Source organism: Amphiura filiformis, chromosome 20 (assembly GCF_039555335.1).
Source record: "Amphiura filiformis chromosome 20, Afil_fr2py, whole genome shotgun sequence".
NCBI lineage: Eukaryota > Metazoa > Echinodermata > Ophiuroidea > Amphilepidida > Amphiuridae > Amphiura > Amphiura filiformis.
This window is the reverse complement of record NC_092647.1, coordinates 10325127-10346180: the sequence shown is the minus strand read 5'-3', so window position 1 is coordinate 10346180 and position 21054 is coordinate 10325127. Positions and strand designations below refer to the sequence as shown.

Genomic DNA, 21054 nt, shown 5'->3' with positions numbered 1-21054 from the left:
CCGTGACCAAATCATAGAACAAAAGTTTGAGAGTCATTTTGGGATCTTTGATTGATTCTGAATAAATTTAGCTTGGGCTCACCTCCTGAAACTTCCGGGCATGAAAAATCCAACTAAGCAAATTAAAAAACTATACAAGGAACCGATGACCCTCTTTTGCAACATGGCTGCCAAAAGCATCCATATTGTAATAAGGAGGTCATCGGTTCCTTGTACAGTTTTTTAAGTTGCGTAGTTGTATTTCTCATGCAAGCAAACATATAATTAGACACCAAAATCACCAAAATCGGACGTTGTTAACTATGGTCAGAATTCAAAAAGGTCGTTGACCTATGAACATTTTTTCGTCATAGCGCCCTCCTGAAAGGTCTGACACATAACCAACTATACATTTTTGGAATCCTCATGACCATACGAGTAATTTGATATATTACTTAACATAATTAGAGCATTTTGAAAATTTGACCCCCCCATGTGACTTTGTTTGACCTCTCGCCGGAAGTTTCAGGAGGTGAGCCCAAGCTAAATTTATTCGGAATCAATCAAAGATCCCAAAATGACTCTCAAACTTTTGTTCTATGATTTGGTCACAGATTCTACAGGCTGGTCCTGTGGCTGCAGGGAAAGATTATTGATTGATTTCACAGTATACTTATACCAAAGTATTCTAGAATATTTTGCTTAAAGCTAAATAACCGATGAGCTGGCTTACTATAAACATGCTCAATGACTCTTAAGTGGCCAGGGTACTTTTGCACACTGTGTGCGGTGGGGGGGGGGGGTCACATAGGCATAGGTACAACTTTCCTTCAGGTAGGCCTATATGCAGACAAATCTTACACCATTATGAGGGGTCATATAAAGACAAAAAATTCAGAAAAATCAATTGGATGAATGACCTTTGACCTTGGTCAAAATCAGTATTTTTTTTGTAGAAAACATGCAATTTGTAAAAATTACAGTTATAGATTTCAGCCTTTTGCAACAAAATGCAGCGTGGATTGTAGCCACTGATATACATGTATGTTCTTTAATAATCGGTTAACATAATTATAACATGATTGTACCCACTCTGTACCACCTTATATTTTTCAGATACTTTGAAAGGGGTGTGAAGGAGTCAATTTACATCAGAGTCAACCAACCATTCTCAACCGCGACAGGGGCCGATACAAGTTACCAAGAGTGTACGACCGGGTTTGGGGTCAAAGTGTCCAAAAGGTCACTGATCCCAAACTTGGGTTGCCAGTCTCCAGATGAAGGTCAAAGTTGTGACCGAAAATTTGATGTACGTCTATAATTTTGTGTTGAGATCATAAGTTTAAATTTCCAATTACGAAGTTTACCAACACAGATGAACTTTCATGCTAGTAATTAAATTCCAATTTAATGGACACAGCTGCCAACAGCTGCGACCGATTTCGTATGTCACATATTTCAAAGTACAATGCGAACGCACGACCATGGAAAAAATAATGAAAATATTAACCAATCATGAGTAAGTTGGCAAGGTTTTGATTCACTTCCGCGTTACGCACACGCTGGCGTTCATTACACGGTGTACGCAGAGAATCATCACGCTGTTGACAGCTGTGTTCATTCAATTGAAATTTCTAGTAGACTGGTTCTCAAGTACCCGGATGTTTCACTAGTATCATGGGATACCCTATAAATCTTCTCTGATGCGTGCTAGCCATAGGCTTCAACACTTAAGAACCACTGAACCAATACTTGGCCTGTTTGTATTCATTCTAACCCTAACCCCCTAAGGGCTTTTCGGCGACGGGAAGGGAAAGAAGGAAAGAATAAAGAGAGAAAAGAAGGAAAGAAGTTGTTTGCTCTGGGTGGGATTCGAACCCGAGACCCCTCGCATGCCAAGCACTCGGTCGGCGACACTTTGCCACAGGTCTTGGGCTTCGCTAGCCAGCGAAACCGTGCCTATATATCACTTAGGTCGATTGCGTCATCACACCACGTGGGATGCATGCACGAACAGCGCATATATCAAGTAGTATTTTGTAGTATTCAGGCGGGTTAGGGTTAATGCAATTTTTATGCTGAAATATGGTCATGAAAATTTACAATTCAGAAATTTTTGAATTAAAAAAAGTTGAAACTTGCAGTCTGCAGTCGACACCTGTGTAGTAATCTAAAAAGCAGCAAGATTTCCATATCCAATCTACAATCCCGGTCATAAGTAGTTTGAACACTTGTGTCAAAGTATAACTGTTTGAAACCGTATTTCTGTTATACTTGACATATTAATATTTCACTTTCTTTTGTGTGAAGTCTGAAACCTTCCCTACTACTACACCCCTCCCCCTCCACCAATCAATGTTGGATATTTCTTGCTACCAACATTGATCGGGGGAATGGGAGGCATATTTGAAGTATCCAGGTTAAAGTGTTCTAACAATTATGCCCGGGATTGTATATGTAGTCAAAACGTGCAAGTTGCTTCATTTGTCAAATATTTCCGTTAATGACCAAGATTGCAAATTTATGAAATGATGATGATTTTACAATCAATGATACATGTGGTACAAACGTCACAAATATGTCTTACATTACACTATGATTCCTAACTTTCTGAACTGGAGGAGCCCTTGATTCACATATGTGACCCGGCAGCACAAATGAGCCGTAAATTCCCTAAATTGTATTCTGAGTTACGGTGTAAAATGTGTACGAAGGTCGTATTCATCGGTAACTTAAGCTGGCCCGACATCTGTCTCATTTTGATAGTCAAAAACTAATCAATAATCCTATTGTTGAAGTGGATAATAAGCTTCTATCTTAGATGGCTATAGAACTTTTAATAGCTCTGGTCTTTGTTTGCTTTTGCTAAATCCTGTTCAAGTGGTGGGTTACCAGGCATTGTATTTTGTACAGGTATGCATAACCAACAATTAACAATGAGAGAACTTTCTTAAACCTCGTTGACTTGGGGATGATTTGAAATGACCGCCAATTATGACTGTTTGATATTTATTGCCAGCAATGTGGAAAAAGAGACACATGTAAAAACGTAAAAGCTATAATTTTGTTGAAGGAGCAAAGTTTAACAAACCATAACCCCGCTTCTGGATATCGTTTGAAGCATATACCATTTTTAGTTTATGATGTTTATTTTTAAAAACGAAATAAAACAAAATTGACTGGGGGAGGAATTTACGGCTCATTCGCCGTGAACGGTCACATATTTTAATGTACTGCACAGAATTTTTTTTGAGTTGTTGCTTTAATCCAATGAGCAGAAATTCAGTTTTATCATCATAGAGTTTTAAAAAGTTGGCTATGGATTTTAAATTGAATAGCCCTTTAGTACAAATTAGGCTGCTTCAAAAGATGAGGTCGTTTGTGTACAGGCCAATCAAGAAAGGAAAAAAAACTTTTTAAATTAAATAAATTTGCTTGTTAATAACTCCATAAATAGGTTTATAAATGTGACCATCCGGTCCAGCAGACTCACAAATCTTTAAATATATCAGCAATTTTCACAGCAGTTTTATATAAACTTGTAGCACCAAGATTAGTAACAATAGCCACTACTACGCCCTTTGGTGGTGGAGAATCCACTTTTTTGCCATTATCATTGCCATTTTTATTCCCAACTATGCGAGTCGACGATTCCTCGTCTTTAGGCGGCACAATAAGAAGTACACTACTAAATCCAACAGCGCCACCAGTGTGCGATACCAGATGTCTAGCTTTGCGACATTGTCCGTGGTCTTGATCTAAATCAACTACAGCCCACCCCATTGCATATTTGGAATCAACATCCCATGCTCCATTTGTATTAGGTACTGGTTTCCATATGGTGGTCATGGTTTCAGATTTGAGGTAGCCTGGTGGTAGGTGGTTCTCTGCATATAAAAGAATATAATTATAAAAAGGTGTCAAAATTAAAATTATTTAATAAAATACTACTACAAAGATTCGCTTAATGGCGCACATGGGCTATATATCCAAAAAATAAATCCCCCCGAAAAATCATACATACATACATACATAAAGGTGATTTAAGGCGCTTATGCAAAAAATTGATCTAAACGCACAAAACTACAATACCAACAACAAACAATAACCAGCCAGTGGAAAACAATAAAAGTCAATGTAAAGACAAAATGAAAAATACTAAAAATTGTACAAGTGAGTTTTCAGCAGCTTTTTGAATTGTGTGAGTGAAAGCTTTAAAATCACATGAAAAGACTAACTATGAACTTAGGATCAATAACTTCTGGTTGAACTGGTTCACTTCCAGGTTTGCGATGTCATTTTTGACTGTTACCGATCATGTGTGTAACGTGGTTAACTTACTTGCACAAGATAGCATGGAATTTTTAAACATCTTGGTTTAAATAAAATGGAGGGAATGTTTTTAAAATAGAAGGGGGCGACTAATAGAGTAGATTTGGTATGATAGTAGTTTTAGTATTACATCACCTGGATTTGATGTGAATACAAGTAAAGTCCTACATCATCAGCCTCCTACCATACATGTTATTGTCTAAGCTCATTGTACTATAAACAATAAACATGATTGGTCAATGACATGGGCAGATGCACATGGTACTTTGGCTGAAAAAGTGGTTCAATTTGACAGAAAAAATGATAGGCAATTACCGCAGTCTGATGATGACAAGATGTTCACATACCTTTATGTTTATTTGTGTACTGATAACTATACAACATAGCATTCCCAAACTTGATGAGGTCATCAACGGTAGATAGATACCCCCCACCGGCCCATTTGAGGGATAGGTTTACATGGGGAGTGTTCACAAGACGACCACACTTGTTATGAGAGTACCCTCTGGAATAAAATATTCAAATAAAGGGAAAATTAAGCATGAAAAACAGAAGCTTTAATTGACAACCAATGCACTTTACAGAAAGACACTGACCACTTTGGTCCAAGCCACATAATTCTTATCATTCATTTACCATCATTTAAGGATGCAGCTCTAAACAGGGTGCAGTACCCTAATTAGCCTACATATAGAATGAGCATCACAACCAGGATCAGCTCCCCGAGTTTCTGTACATTGGGACAATTAGCAGTAATGAAATCAAGCTAGCTCAATATTCCACAAAAACAAAAATAAAGACACATATAGGCACGAAACCGTTGGCCAGGCGACGGTCACACATGTGGCTTGCTAAACCCATTCTATTGGTTGGCACCTGAGGTGTCAATGGGTCAAATCCCGGGTGGGGGCAACAACTTTACTCTTCATCTTCTTTCTTCCTTTTTTCCTTCCACTTATGCAAAAAGCATAGAGGGAGTTGGTGTTAAGCAACTCTATTTGAAACTCACTCTCCCTCCATGGAAGATTTAGGTTGAATCTTTCTCAGAGGGTGTATGAAATTCAAATGGAGCTGCCTAATGTGTTAATTTCATTTGCAATTCACACTCCCCCTGTGGAAGGTATATCCAACATCTTCCACAGAGGTAGTGTGGATTTTAAATGGAACAGCTCATTATAATCTCTGGCAACATAATAAGTTAAATTGCTTTTGTGAGCTTCTATCTGAAATAGCTGCCCTAATAGATATTTGACCATTTATGCATGTTATATTATATACATTTACTAAATATGACACCTGGCAGCTATTTCATTTACTTGGGCAAAAAGCAGAGACGGAGTTGGGGTTGACCAACTGAGTTTTGAGCTAAAACCCTACTTACTTTGCTCTGTTGTATATAAGAGGTATGTTTTCATCAGGCACAGTGTTCATCATGTCTAGATCTCTGAATATATCTGCCATCTGCTTCAGGAATGGTCTACCTCCTGTCACCTCTAATACAGCACTGATCAAGGACCAGCCATAGGTAGTGTAGAGGAATTTGGAACCTATTGAAGAAGAAATTAGCATAGGTTAGGCCATGGGTGGCACCAGAGTTTTCAAATAGGGGGGATCAATGGTATGGGGTCTAGGGGACACACTCCATGACATGGTCAAGAGGAAGAGCACCCATGTGGGGGTCAGTAATAAGGAGAAGCCCCTGAAGATGTTGATTTTTATCTACAATGTGACAAAATCACATAAAAACTTCCCGATCTGTTGAAGGCTCAGCAAAGAACTTCCGACATGTAAATTAGTTATTTAGGACACTGCTTAGTGCTTACAATCGTAACAATTTTCTCAGAGGTAATCTCATACCTGCCAACATTGTAAAAATAAAAATATGTACAGGGTGCATGCGAAGCACGCTCACCAGAACGCCGCACAACCTTTGGAACTAAGGTCGTGTCTAATTAGAGTGAAGTGAGAAGCGAAACAAAACTTTGGAAAAAAGAAGCTATAAACCCTAAATACTGCTACTAAAAAAAAAATTGTTGTTGAATTATTTTTTTTAATTTCAAAGTTTTAGGTGGCTTTGGAGAACCACTGGACCTATTCTGAAGTGCTAGGATCATTCACCAGTAATTTGAAGAAAAAATTACGAATTACCTTATGATCCTAGCACATCATAATAGGTCCAGTAGTTCTCCAAAGTTGCCGAAAACTTTGAAAATTGTTTTTTTTAAATAAATTTTTGTTGTTGTTGCATTTTCAAAAATCAGATTTTTCCGATTTATGTGTAATCTAATCTTTATACAGACAATATTATTTTGACTAGAACATCTAGGTGTAAACAGTCTCCCCCCTCCCAAAGCCACCCCTGGGTTAAACCATGGGATGGCATAAGCTCTTTTAATATATCTGCCAACTTGCTTCAGGAGTGGTCTTTCTCCTGTCACTCCTAATACATCACTGACTAAGGACCAGCCATAGGTGGTGTATTGAAATTTTGAACCTATTGGGAACAAAGAAATTATTCACAGGTTATGTACTATTCCCTGAAAAGGAATTCTCTTCATTTTACTCACTCCCTCTCCATGTAAGTTTTGACTCATTTTAATGCATATGATGGGCTATTGCAAGCTTTTGCAGTTGAAATCCATACACCCCCTATGGAAGACATGACCTTAGTCTCCCACACAGAAGGTGTAGACTTCAAATCGAGTCACCCATTCAGATAGCCCCATTTGAAATTCACACTTCCTGTGTGAAAGATTAAGTTCATGTCTTCCGGAGGGGGTGTAAGCATTTCAACTGGAATAGCCCATTACATGTACATTATTACTCACCAGGCTTATGAACCAAAGGATCATCTTTAAAGATATCAATAGCTCTCATTACATCGGAGTAATTTCCATCCCCATAAAATTCCTTAAATCTCTCGTCTCCTTTCCTTTCTCCATCCGTCATCTTTTTGTAGTCTTTATTTATCGTCATATCACTAGTTTCATCCTTTGTCACTTTGGATTTCTGATCCGATTGTGATACTTTTTAGCACATTTTCAGCATTCTTCCCAATTTTTGCATCTTTTCCTTTGGTGGTTTTCTTGTCATCTTCTTTGGTGGTTCCAGGTTTCTTTTCTGGTTCATTATCTTTGGATTTGCTTTGTTTCTTGATGTAGTCTTTGCTGTAATGTCGTATGCCACTGAGATGAGAAAGCAACTGTCTGGTGGTGATCTTTACCTGGATTGGGAAGCAAAAAGGTTTGAACTCCATTAGTACTACCTGCTGATTGGTTACAAGAAGACTAATTATGATTTATTGAGCCAATCAGTAACATGGTAAGAATGGTGGTAGGGCTGAAGAAGCTTTACCCCATGAGTACTGCCTGCTGATTGGTTACAAGTAGACTATTGTGATTTATTGAGCCAATCAGTAACATGGTAAGAATGGTGGTAGGGCTGAAGAGGCTTACCTCCATGAGTACTACTAGTATCTGCTGATTGGTTATAAAAAAGCCTATATTATGATTTAGTGAGCCAATCAGGAACATGGTAAGAATGTAGTAGGACTGAAGAGGCTTAACCCTATGAGTACTGCCTGCTGATTGGTTACAAGAAGACTAGTATGATTTATTGAGCCAATCTGGAACATGGTAAGAATGTAGTAGGACTGAAGAGGCTTAACCCCATGAGTACTGCCTGCTGATTGGTTACAAGAAGACTATTATGATTTATTGAGCCAATCAGCAACATGGTAAGAATGGTGGTTACACTGAAGAGGCTTAACCCCATGAGTACTCCCTGGTGGTTGGTTACAAGAAGACTATTATGATTTATTGAGCCAATCAGCAACATGGTAAGAATGTAGTAGGACTGAAGAGGCTTAACCCCATGAGTACTGCCTGCTGATTGGTTACAAGAAGACTAGTATGATTTATTGAGCCAATCTGGAACATGGTAAGAATGTAGTAGGACTGAAGAGGCTTAACCCCATGAGTACTGCCTGCTGATTGGTTACAAGAAGACTATTATGATTTATTGAGCCAATCAGCAACATGGTAAGAATGGTGGTTACACTGAAGAGGCTTAACCCCATGAGTACTCCCTGGTGGTTGGTTACAAGAAGACTATTATGATTTATTGAGCCAATCAGCAACATGGTTAGAATGGTGGTAGGCTGAAGAGGCTTAACCCCATGAGTACTGCCTGCTGATTGGTTACAAGAAGACTATTATGATTTATTGAGTCAATCTGGAACATGGTACGAATGATTGGTAGGGCTGAAGAGGTCTGGATTGAGCTTAAATAAATATGTAGAAGCTGAATTTTGATTGGTCACTCAGACGAATATATCTGTGCATAATTAATCAATCAAAAATGTTGTAAGAAAGCCAGGTGGCGATCTTCGCCTGCATTGGGAAAAATGTTTTAGAAAAATGTTTAGTACTAAATGCTGTTTTTTCCCCTCAACTAACGGTTAGGTGATCAGACTCATACAGCAACTAATAGACATACGTCTTTGTGCCGCTGAGTCCTAGCCTGGGTTATCTAGATGTAATCATTCTTACAGCAGCTAATGGACATACGTCTTTGTGCCGCTGAGCCCTTGACTACCTAAATGTATTCATTCTTACAGCAGCTAATGGACATACATCTTTTTGCTGCTGAGCCCTGGTCTGGGTTATCTAGATGTAATCATTCTTACAGCAGCTAATGGACATACGCCTTTGTGCCACTGAGCCCTGAGTTATCTAGATGTTATCATTCTTACAGCAGCTAATGGACATACGTCTTTGTGCCACTGAGCCCTGAGTTATCTAGATGTTATCATTCTTACAGCAGCTAATGGACATACGTCTTTGTGCCACTGAGCCCTGGGTTATCTAGATGTAATCATTCTTACAGCAGCTAATGGACATACTTCTTTGTGCCACTGAGCCCTGAGTTATCTAGATGTAATCATCCATATGGCAGCTAAAGGACATATGTCTTTGTGTCACTGAGCCCTGGGTTATCTAGATGCAATCATCCATAAAGCAGCTAATGGACATACGCCTTTGTGGCACTTAACCCTGGGTTATCTAGATACAATCATACATATTGCAGCTAATGGAGATACATCTTTGTGCCACCAAGCCCTGAGTTATCTAGATGCAATCATCCATATTGCAGCTAATGGACATACATCTTTGTGCCACCAAGGTCTGGGTTATCCAGATGCAATCATCCATATTGCAGCTAATGGACATACATCTTTGTGCCACAGAGCCCTGGGTTATCTACATGCAATCAACCATATAGCAGCCAATGGACATATGTCTTTGTGCTGTTAAGTCCTGGGTTACCTAGATGCAATCATTCATATAGATAATGGACATACGCCTTTGTGCTGCTGAGCCCTGGGTTATATAGATGCAATCATCCATATAGCAACCAATGGATATATATCTTTGTGCTGCTAAGTCCTGGGTTATCTAGATGCAATCATCCATATAGCAGCTAATGGACATACATCTTTGTGCCACTGAGCCCTGGGTTATCTAGATACAATCATTCACATCTAGCAGCTAATAGACATACATCTTTGCACCACCGAGCCCTGGTTTATCTATATAGGTGCAATCATCCAGATAGCAGCTAATGGACATGTACATCTTTGTGCCACTGAGCCCTGGGTTATCTAGATGCAATGATTCATATGGCAGCCAATGGACATGTGTCTTTGTACCACTAAGACCTGTGTTACCTAAATACAATCCTACATAAGACATCTAATGGACATATGTCTTTGTGCCACTGAGCCCTGGGATATCTAGATTTTATCATTCATATGGCAATCAATGGACATGTGTATTTGTACCGCTGAGACCTGGCAATCATTCATATATAGCAGCTAATGGACATATATCTTTTGCCATTGAGCCCTGCAGCTAATGGACATACGTCTTTGTGCCACTGAGGCCTGTGTTATCTAGATGCAATCATTCATATTATAGCAGCTTATGGACATGTGTCTTCTATAGTTACAAGAAATCATTCATATCATATTATAGGGCTGCAATCATTCATATAACAGGTGATGGACATACGCCTTGTGCCGCTGAGCCCTGCCTTATCTAGATTATTTATATCACAGCCAATGGGCATGTGTCTTTGTACCGCTAAGACCAAGGTTATCTAGATGCAATCATTCATATAGCATTTAAGTCGAATGGCATAAGTTTGAGCTGCTGAAACCTGGATTATCTAGATACAATCATTCACATACACTATGGCAGCTAACGGACATATGTCTCTGTGTCGCTGAGCCTTGGGTTATCTACATGCAAACCATTCATATCAAAATATCGGGCTACATTTTGGATGTCAAAATAAAATGACTGTATCCCTTGAAATGCTTTCAGGTTTTTGCTCACTTTGAAGCCACGGCACAGATGCATATTATAATAACTCATTTAAATATCCATTACCTTTTCTCCTTCCCAATTCTTTTCAGGGAAACTTGGAACATAATCTCTGACATCTTTATCAATATCAAGCTTTCCTGCTTCCATGAGCATCCCTGCTAGCACCATAGTGAAAGACTTGCTAATACTGGCAACACGGAGGACGGCAGATGATGTGCATGGCACACGGTTTTCAACATCAGAATAACCAAGACCTGTTTTGTAGACATTGCATAATAAGATTTAATGTTGCTTAAAGTAGATGTTTAGGTGACAATGATAAGCCTGTATGTGAGGATGGACTTGCAAGTAGGGTCTGTTGATCTGGTTTTAAAATTTTTCTGTAATAGGTTAAATGACCCTAAAAATTGTATCACAATTACATATAAACCCTGTTTGCTTTTATTTGAAACATTTTGGACCTCAAGAGGCCTTTTTCGTCACTTTTATGGACCAGTAATTGGTCCTTATAGCATAACTGTTTTGAGGCTGTCACCTGGCTGAAATCAGTTTATTTTGTACAATTTGGTTTAGTTTTTCTTTGTATTATTCAAAAATTATAATCACCAATCATTTAAAAACAAATACTGTAAACATTCACCTAATGGTGCGCATGAGCTCCTTTGCCTTGGTAAATTTCACATGCAAATAAAGAGCTCCCTCCTCTGAAAATCCCTACAAAATTTAACAGTCTGTGCCCTTATTTGCTAGGGTGATTTTTTATCTGAGGGCACTTTTAGTTCCGCATAAAATTCCAGTTATGTCATGGGACCCCACATACACCATTAGGTTAATTTTTACAGTAAAACAGATTTTGCAAATTGTGCATGACAAGCGACCATTAAAAACCTTAGAGCAAACAGGGTATATATCAGTCACCGGCACTAGCTTTGAAGTTCAGTGCATTATGCGTTAGCTTAGCATTACTTAGTGCACTTACATACTTTTATGCTTGCGATCAATGTGCCGTATATGTATATGTACACGCAAGATACCACGCTAAGGGAAAATGCGCTATTTTTGAGAGTAAAATGCACGCGCCAGTTTTTGAAAATCCGCAAAAATGCGCAATTTGCACCAAAATGCATGATTTTTCTCCCCCAAAAGTTCAAATATATGCAATATTTTTAAAAAAATTACTGTTTTTCTTCTATATTTTCTTCCAAATTTTTGCGACGGCAATATATTTTCTTTACTTTTTTTAACATGGATTGTGTTGCAGATCATTATGGATTCTTTGATTTTAGTGAAAACTTCAGGTTTTTGGAAAATGAGTACTTGAAAAATAGTTATTTTGGGCAAATCTTAAAATTCGCGGTTGGACCTAAAATACGCGATTGTACCCAAAATGCGCAATTTTTGGCGTTTTTTGCGCATTGCGCATTTTCTCTGTCCTTAACTATAGTTGAAATTACCTTCACTCCATAGAGGCTTTCCATCAACACTGATAGCTGCTACAATACCAGGAGTGCCGTACTCATCCTACATGTAAAAGAGATAAATAAACATATCGGTGATTTACCAGAGCATTTCCAGTAGCAGTACCATATTTTTTGCAAGGGGTATTGGTAGTAACATGGGGGATCTAAAAATGTTGCCATTTCTGACAGACTCAAAGTAATACACTAATTTTGTTTTGATTAAAAAATACAATACTGTTTTGCCAAATGAAACATAGCTAAATCTTAATTCTTTATTTAGTCTAACTGGCAATACAAATCCGATTTTAGTAGTTTCACAATATGAGGGGAAATGGGTAAAAAATATGCAATTTTGCATTCATGAATTCTTACAATTTTAGTCACAAAATTCAAAGACTTGGCACAAGTTTACATGTAAGCATTCAAAATGTGGAGTATATGCTACATTGTACGACTTTGCTTAAATTTAATGTTTTTAAATATGTCAATTTTGATAACTGGTTATAAAAGATATTAGAAAATGTGTTATCCAAAAATAATTTAATCAGAATGCATAACCTGAAATTAGTCTTGTAACAAGTCATTCGGCTTGATTGTCACAGCATACCAAAAAAATCCTAAAAACACATGTTTTTGGCCTTTATTTCCAACTCTTGGCCATATTTTAGTGTTTGACTTTGCCAGGATAATATTTCTTTAATCGTAAAAAATTAGTGTTGTATTTTTCTGGAATAAGGAGTAGATAGACACACCTTTTACCATATGTGATGTGATCAAGAAAAATCAGTTGAATGTCGGAAATATTGATTTTCAGATATAGCCAAACAAAGACAATAATTTATTTTTGTTGCATACTGTTTTGGAAACACTTCTTATCTTTGTAACTAAATGTCCAATTTCAATGAGGTTTTCTGCATAATGTAGCTTTGCAGATGTTTTATACAATCATGTAAAAAACTGAAAATTGAATATGCCCAACTTCAGACTGATTTTGCTTGATCACACCAGTATATAGGGCTGCACGACATAGGCTTTTTTAGAAGTCGACTAATCGCCACACAAATAGTCGGAACTACATGTATGACTATTGGTGACTATCAAAGGTTTGCTTGAAGTTCAAGCTTACTTATTTTGTTCAGCATATACTTAAAAACATACCTTCTTTGTGCAGTAAACAGTTGGCTGATTAAATATATACACATGAAGGAATAATACTAATAGGTAGAGTTAAAACTAACTTTCACAACGATTTTCAAGGCGGTAGTCCAAGTTCTTAAACAATTTTTAGCACTTTTAGTACCGGTACCCATCTTTACTTCAATTTTGTTGCTTGTTGAACTTTCAGGAATAGTTGCCAATTAGCAATAAATAGTCGTAGTCGCGACTATCGCCAAATTGTCGCAACATTGACGATTGGCGACTTGGTCGTACAGGCTTACACACCACATATTAGGGCTGATTGACACCTACCTTAGCCCTGTACAATAAATCACGAGACTTTGCAATTGCATCTTGAAGTCTCCTCTCATAATCATCCCCATTTCCTTTACATCTGTCCACTTTCTCATCAGAAGAAGTCTTCTTCATCACCTTCTTGTCATCTTCATCATCAGTTTCCTCGCAAACAGCTTCCTCAATTTTCTTTGAGTTCTCAGATGTGGTGCTGTATCTCCACACAACGAGGCCAACGCCCCCTGCAACCGCACCCCAGACTAGTAACTTTGACTTGAATGGATTGCTGGGTGGGGAGGATGATGGGGTAGAGATGTTTCTGGTTGCGATGGACTTAGTTTTGACTAACTTCTGTAATTTGTGCAAAGATGCTGTCCTCCTGCAGATGTTGGATAGCATGGCGAATGACTAGTTTGAAGTTAAGAAGTTACTGATGGATTGCAGATCAGTACCAATATCCTGTGGGTTCAAAATGAAGATATACTGTAATGGGCTGTTCCATTTAAAATCCACATTCCCCCTGTGGAAGATTTTGGAAATATCTTCCACAGAGGGAGTATGAATTTCAGATGGAATGAACACATTAGCAGCTCCAATTGAAACTCTCCCTCCCTCTGTGGAAGATTCAGGTTGAATCTTTCTCAGAGGGTGTATGAAATTCAAATGGAGCTGCCTAATGTGTTCATTCCGTCTGAAATTCATACTCCCCTTGTTGAATATATTTCCAAAATCTTCCACAGGGGTGGTGTGGATTTGAAATGGAATAGCCCAATTTGTTATACGTACGGTAGTGAGTTTTACAAATGGGCAAATTTTTGGAAGTGAATCACATTAAAGTTTCTAATTGCCCGGCTATGCCCGCCAGCATCAAAATTTCCATTTCTCCCAAAATGTTGATTATTTTGAATAACATGCACCTCTTCTTGTAAAAGATTTTGACTTACCAAACTCAACAGGACCCAGCACCCATCACCCAGCAAACTCAAAATCTTTTGAAAGTTACGTTAAACATGTTATGAACACATTTTGGTTTTGGTCAAATCCAAACAAAAAGGGTCATTTTGGCATAATTTGCAACTTGGGCAGCTTCTGCTAAGGCCTACTAGGTAAGAACAATCATAGATGGTCTATAATGACACAATTGAGGTAAGCACGTATTTAAGAAGGAAGGTACCAGTACCAAGACAGCCTCAAATGATACCAGTGAATTCAAGAACACCACCGCGCATGCATGACCTTTTTAGCCTATGTCTTGTATCCTACTATCGGATCGTTGAAACAAAAAAAAAACCTCATCACAAATTTACTCACCTTGCTATCCTACACCACCAGTTGAATTAAACTCGAAACTTCCCGAAAAAAGCTGTGTTATTCCTCAAAACAACATGTAACTTCATTAATAAAAACTGAAATTCTAGCATGATCCGTTATCGAAAATTTTGATAAAGATCAACAAAAAGTTTTCTCATCCGCTATATCTAGCGAGCAGAACGCACATGGCAAAATGGCAGGTCTAATGCTGGTTTCATACTTTCATGCCGCTGATCGGCATTGACGCATGAGCAGTGCAGCTAAACGGACATAAACAAGGCTTACGATTGGCTGATACGTCATACCGCTTGCCGCAGCAGCAAACGGCATGCAAGTATGACAGGGGCATAATAACTCCATCGCGCATGCGTAAAAAATTAGTCTCAGACCAGACTGTACGTGGCTATCACGTGTGTGTTAGGATCGACAAGCGTCAGACCGACACAAACTGGCTGGAACCATTGGAGTACGGAAGAAATATTCATTAATGGGACTGAAGCAATGTGGTCATTTCTATGTTTGTACCAGGCAAGTACCAGGCATTTTTCGACACAGAGACTTAGGATCTACAAATTCGTCACAAGGTAAGCAATGGGTCGGGATCGGAGTTGAGGTCCGCTAAAAGTAGACCATTTCGGGGCTGTATTTGGTACATTTTCACGTTCACGCTTTTGAACAGAGTAAAAACAACCATTATTTCACAGTTACAAGATAGACATGCTTTACCATGCAAGCGATACTACCGTACGTATTGCTTGCGTGAGCCACATATAGAAGGGAGTACAATGTAAGGGCACCAAGGCAATCACATTCAAAGTTACACATGTTGAGGGGCACCAACCTGGTTACATTTTTCCCTGGTCTTAATGTTTTAAATAACATGTGGAAAAAAACTACAATAACATCAAAAAAAGTTGTCGAAATGTTAAAACTGTAAAATATTTTTTGGCGAACATTTAATTTATACATGTACTATATGTAGCAAATGGAAAATATTTGGTCAACTCTTTATTTAAAAACAATATTGCTTCCGGCTCAGACTTTGTATCCGAGATGTCGGAAATGGAAATCGTAGCGAAGAAGACTGACTTGAGAGTTTCGGGCTACATTGTATGGCAGCTAAAACAAAAAACAAAACAATAAAAAGCAAAACAATAAAAAGCAAAACAAAAATTAGCAAGCATCTTACAATGTATATAAATTTCAAATTTGATTGGGTTACCTTAAAAGGGCATTTCATGATCCACAGCCTCATCCCCCCACTTTTCTCAAAAAAAGTTGAGATTTTTATATCACTGGAAACCTCTGGCTACATCATGTTTATGTACAAAATATTTCTTGCAGATTAATTAGTTTAGCAAAGATATCGTGAAATTTGAATTTCGTTCTGGTGCACCAGAACGAAATTACAACGCATTGCCATTGTTTATGGAGCAGTGTAATACACATATTAAATCATGCATAACTCGCGAACGCAAAATTGGAATCAACTGAAATTTTGGGAATAGGTTTTTTTGTGGATATCTAATGAAAAATGACATAAATAGAGGATGCTAGGATCACAAAATACTCCTTTAATTTTATCTTCACTTTAATAGTCTTAGTCGACTAAGTCTTAGTCGTAGAGTCCCCAGTGCCTGGATCTATCTTGAGTTATAATCTACAAGGTAGAAACAGAGATACAGTAATACATATTGGATATGATATCAAGGGCTAAAGCCAAGCCAAGTTTATCTTCCTGACCTTTTGTTTGTTTTGATCCGCTCAGCTGGCAGCTCAGATTGATTCAATGCAGATTGCAGGTATTGCAGCTAGCGCAGATTGGTACCTTGCAGTTTGATCGATTGCTGATATTGTTTACCAAAATAAAATAACGCCCTGATGAGGGAATAACGTTTATTCCTAACGTTGTGTAGAATTATTTTAAGTTGATATAGTAGTAAATCAAATTATTATACTACTTATATTTCATAAGTAAAATTAATTGTATAGATATTTCATCAATTTTAAATAACAAATTAAATCATTTCTTTAAAGATTGTAATTGCTTTATCCAGCGATGTAAGGAAAAGTTACACAAACTGCACTACACTTCGACCATTCTGGCTACGTATTTTATGAACGGTAAATTAAAGTCCAACTTCGTACGACGGAAATAATAAAAGTTGTTACGTAAATTATGGAAGATACGGTGATTACATGTGTACATAAACTGGTGGGCCGGTGTTTTCTAGACATTTCGTCCCCAGCTAGCGTAAGCTTTTGATCGATTTTACCAGTTATTATAGAACATGTCAGTTTGTCAATAGTGCTTAACCTTGCTCATATATATGTTTAATACATGTAGACGTTTATCGTCCTCAATGGCATCTCATTTACCCTACTTTACGAGAGGAAAAGTTGTGAAAGGATTTGGACGAGGAAGTAAAGAATTGGGCATTCCCACAGGTAAGAGCTTCCTTCCGGTTTTTTAATAGTTGTTATGTTCACTTCATGACTTTGATTGCTACCAATCAGTGTGTACTAATCAGTGTTTAGCAAGCAAGTTTGGCAAAGTCATGAATTGCTATGATAATGCTGCTATTTCATAGGTACCGTATGAAAGGTAAATTCAAATTTGCCATCAAACTACATCATTTTTATTTTAGGCCAAGTAAAAAATAAAACATGTTTCACGTCCGGGTTTTTGAAAAAAAGGAGGAGGAGGGGGGCTTTTTTATTTTCTATTTTTATCGCAAAATTGGTGTAAAATACCCATACTTAGAGATGTTTTAGCGTATACAATAATGCCTGGAAAAAGGAGGAGGCCCTTTTTTATTTGTTGTTCTGAGAGTTACACCCCCTCCAATGATCACAAAACCTTCCTAAAATGTTTCTTGTATCTTAACAAGGCTATAGAAAGCATTCCAACTTCCTAGACATATTTTTTGAAAAGTTATAACTGAATTTCAAAAAATAAAAATATATTTGAGGAAACCTCAAAAAAGGAAGCGGGAGGGGACGTGAAACATGTTTATTTTTTTATTTTGCCTTATATATCAAATTACAGCCTTGACTTGAGTAAAGTAAAAGAAAGCCAAAACTGATAACCTTTTTAATAGCAGCTTTTCTATGTGGAACTGCTATCAAAATCCCTCTAAAATTCCATGTGCGATTGTCTCATCACCATAAAAAATCATATATTTGGGTCAGAAGTATAGACAACATATGTAGGTTTCCTTGAGCTAGCTGTCAAAAATTTTTATGTAATATATTGTGTTTGGGCCCCGGTTTAGGCCATTTTGTGTTTAGCAAATGTGTTTTACTGTCTCTCATCATGCTCATACCTATATTTCATTCATTCGTCCTGTACCTTGACTTGATCAAGTTGATGTCACAATGTCAATGACCAATATCAGATGCAGTCATGCATATCTTGTCACTGTCCTCAAGCACCACCCCTTTATGCTTCATTGGCTTTGCCCTTTAACTTTGCACAAATAATTCCCACAATATCAATTTAGATTTAGCTAGATAAGATTTATTCATTGTAGCTGCTAGCTGCAGTGCATGGCTACCGTTGTTGGATCAGTCTTTCTTGAGAACTCCATGCACACATGATCAAGGAGAATGAGTCACATATCGACCCTGGTCGAAAATGAGTTTTACATGTTTCTAAAGAGGACATTTAGAGCTTTCAGAAACTGAAAACGCCAAGTTGATACGACTTTTCTTTGCGAAGTTACGTCACTTTATCAATCGCTGAAAACAATATTAGAAAACAAAAAGAATTTTAACACTCTTTTGCCAATATCTCAAAATCAATTTTAGCGACATCCGACTCATTCCCCTTGATCGTGTCACATATACTTTACGCATTTGATGCTAGAGTACGTTGCTAATCGTTTTTCGGTCGGACAACGTTGAAAATTTCAATGCTATGAGTGAAATTTGCTTATTTTGAATTTGTTGAAGTGCAATTTCATTGGCTGTGTTTACTTCTGAACTTCCATGGTGTCATGTAGGCCCCGGCAAAAAACACCATTTTTAAAGGCAAAAAACGAGATATGAAAAAATAAAAAGCGAGATTTGCCCCAAATTTGCTTTAAAAAACAAGATTTTCCCGGAAAATCGCCGCCAAAATTGAACAATTAAAAATTAAATAAAACAAAATACTGCCTTCTGGGAGTCTAAGCAGTCCAATGTATGTAAACACGGCGCCCGACTCAAGATCAAAGGACAAAAAACGTAAACAGAAATTCAATTATTTCCACCTCAATATCTTGTTTACATTATAAATCCTTTCTCAGTTTAATAAATTTAACAATAAACTACTATAATTTAGTATTCAATTACCTTGACATGACATTTTAGAGACCAATTAAGCACTGAAACTACACCCTGGCGAGTGCATTTAAGCTTACTTGATGACATGAATTGTCAACACGGCATGGAACTCAATGATTTTCGGAAGATTTTGTGGCATAATACACCTTGTTTTATTGCTTGTAAAAGCGAGATAATTACTCAATAGCAAGAATTGCGGCGAGAAAACCGAGATTGCGTTTTTTGCCGGGGCTTAGTGTCATGCTTCAGGGAATTAACTAGAGTTTGAATGCAAATGTTTCTACATTGTAGCCTCGAATATGAAGCTATCGGTGAGCAAATTTGTGGAGCAGACTTCTCAAGCAAGTGCCTGCGGATACATGTATGGGTAATCATTGCATAACTAACAAAGCTATTCAGCTTCTGCATTACATGTAGGCCTACATGATGAAGTTTTTTTCTCAGGTTTATACATGTCATACATATTCAGAGTTTCAAGAAAAAGAATACAACACTTAGAACTGATTATTTGGTGTTTTTTAGATTTATAATTCTGCAGATGCTTCAGCCAACCCTTGAAAAACTTTGCAGAGTATGTCAGTTTGTAAACAAGATCCAATGGCTCCCTTTTTACCCTATTACATTCGTGGTACGGTTGTGAAAGTCTTTGGCAGAGGTAGTAAAGAATTGGGATTCCCAACAGGTAATTACATGTAATGGTCTATTCTAGACTAGTTGAAATCCATACACCCCTTGTATGACCTTGCACACAGGGAGTGTGAAATGTGAATTTCAAATGAGTTATCTGAAGTGACTACTTTTAAAATCTACACCTCCCTTTGTGGGAGATTAAGATGATGTCTTTCATGTGGGGTGTATGAATTTCAACTGGAATAGCCCAATAGCTTGTGCCTGTTACAACCACATATAATATCCACATGGGTTTTCTTAAGGGGGTACTACACCCCTACTCAATTTTGTGACTATTTTTGCAGTTTTCTCCAAAATTATAGCGCATTGGGGACAAGTAAGATATGTATATTATAGGGGCAAGGACTACAACTACTGCACTGGAAATTTTATTTCAGCACAGACAACAGTTGTGGAGTTACAGTCAAAAATGAGGGAAAACCAATATTTGATCAATAAATCAGTAACTACTTGCTTTGAGTTGCTGAATTTTCAGTACAGTAGTTGTAGTCCTTGCCCCTATAATATACATATCTAACATGTCACCAATGTGTTATAAATTTTTAGAAAAATGCACAAATAGGCACAAAATTTGCCAGGGGTGTAGTACCCCCTTAAGTTCATCAGGATTGTCAGTAATTTTAAAAATCAAACATTTCGTCCATTTGAAACACTTACGGTACTACATGTATACGGTACCGGTATGGGACGTTTCAATAGCTATAAAGGTCCGATCTTTTCATAAGCCAGATAATGCACTGATCTGCTTCAGTGGTTGATTCCAACTTTCCTGTTGATACTAACTTCCTGTTGGTATTGATTGAAGTAACATACTCATCTCCAGAGATCAATCAAGATTAGGAGGCGGGGCACCCAATCTATATGAACAGAGTTAATGGCACATTCAAATTAAGCCACCTTTTATGATCTTGATCTTTGAAACAACTCAAGCAGACCAGTGGCAGTGCATCATGGCTTAAAGAGCAGACTTGTAAGTTGTAAGAAATGTTTGATTTTAATCTATGGGTTGTGTAATAATTATGTGTACCATTATAATGGGGAGGGGATTTAATTCTGCTAGTTTTGAAATGGCCTGTTTTGAAATCATTTCTGCAGATTGCCACCCCCCCCCCTTT

General features: G+C 37.6%; 2 protein-coding genes across 2 annotated transcripts in view; one reads left to right on the top strand and one right to left on the bottom strand.

The window, feature by feature from the left end:
- Positions 1–829: 829 nt before the first annotated feature.
- LOC140142744 (serine beta-lactamase-like protein LACTB, mitochondrial) lies at positions 830–16734 on the bottom strand. The gene is given in 9 exon segments (XM_072164736.1): positions 830–3866; positions 4659–4816; positions 5693–5858; positions 7140–7311; positions 7313–7534; positions 10764–10954; positions 12155–12221; positions 13631–14071; positions 16667–16734. Coding segments are annotated over 8 exon segments (1755 nt in total). The 5' UTR covers positions 14012–14071; positions 16667–16734; the 3' UTR covers positions 830–3468.
- A 377-nt stretch (positions 16735–17111) lies between these two features.
- LOC140142550 (riboflavin kinase-like) overlaps positions 17112–21054 on the top strand; it is a 28311-nt gene continuing 24368 nt past the window's right edge. The window contains 1 exon segment of the mRNA XM_072164545.1: positions 17112–17371. Coding sequence (XP_072020646.1) covers positions 17254–17371 — 118 coding nt within the window. The 5' untranslated portion in view covers positions 17112–17253.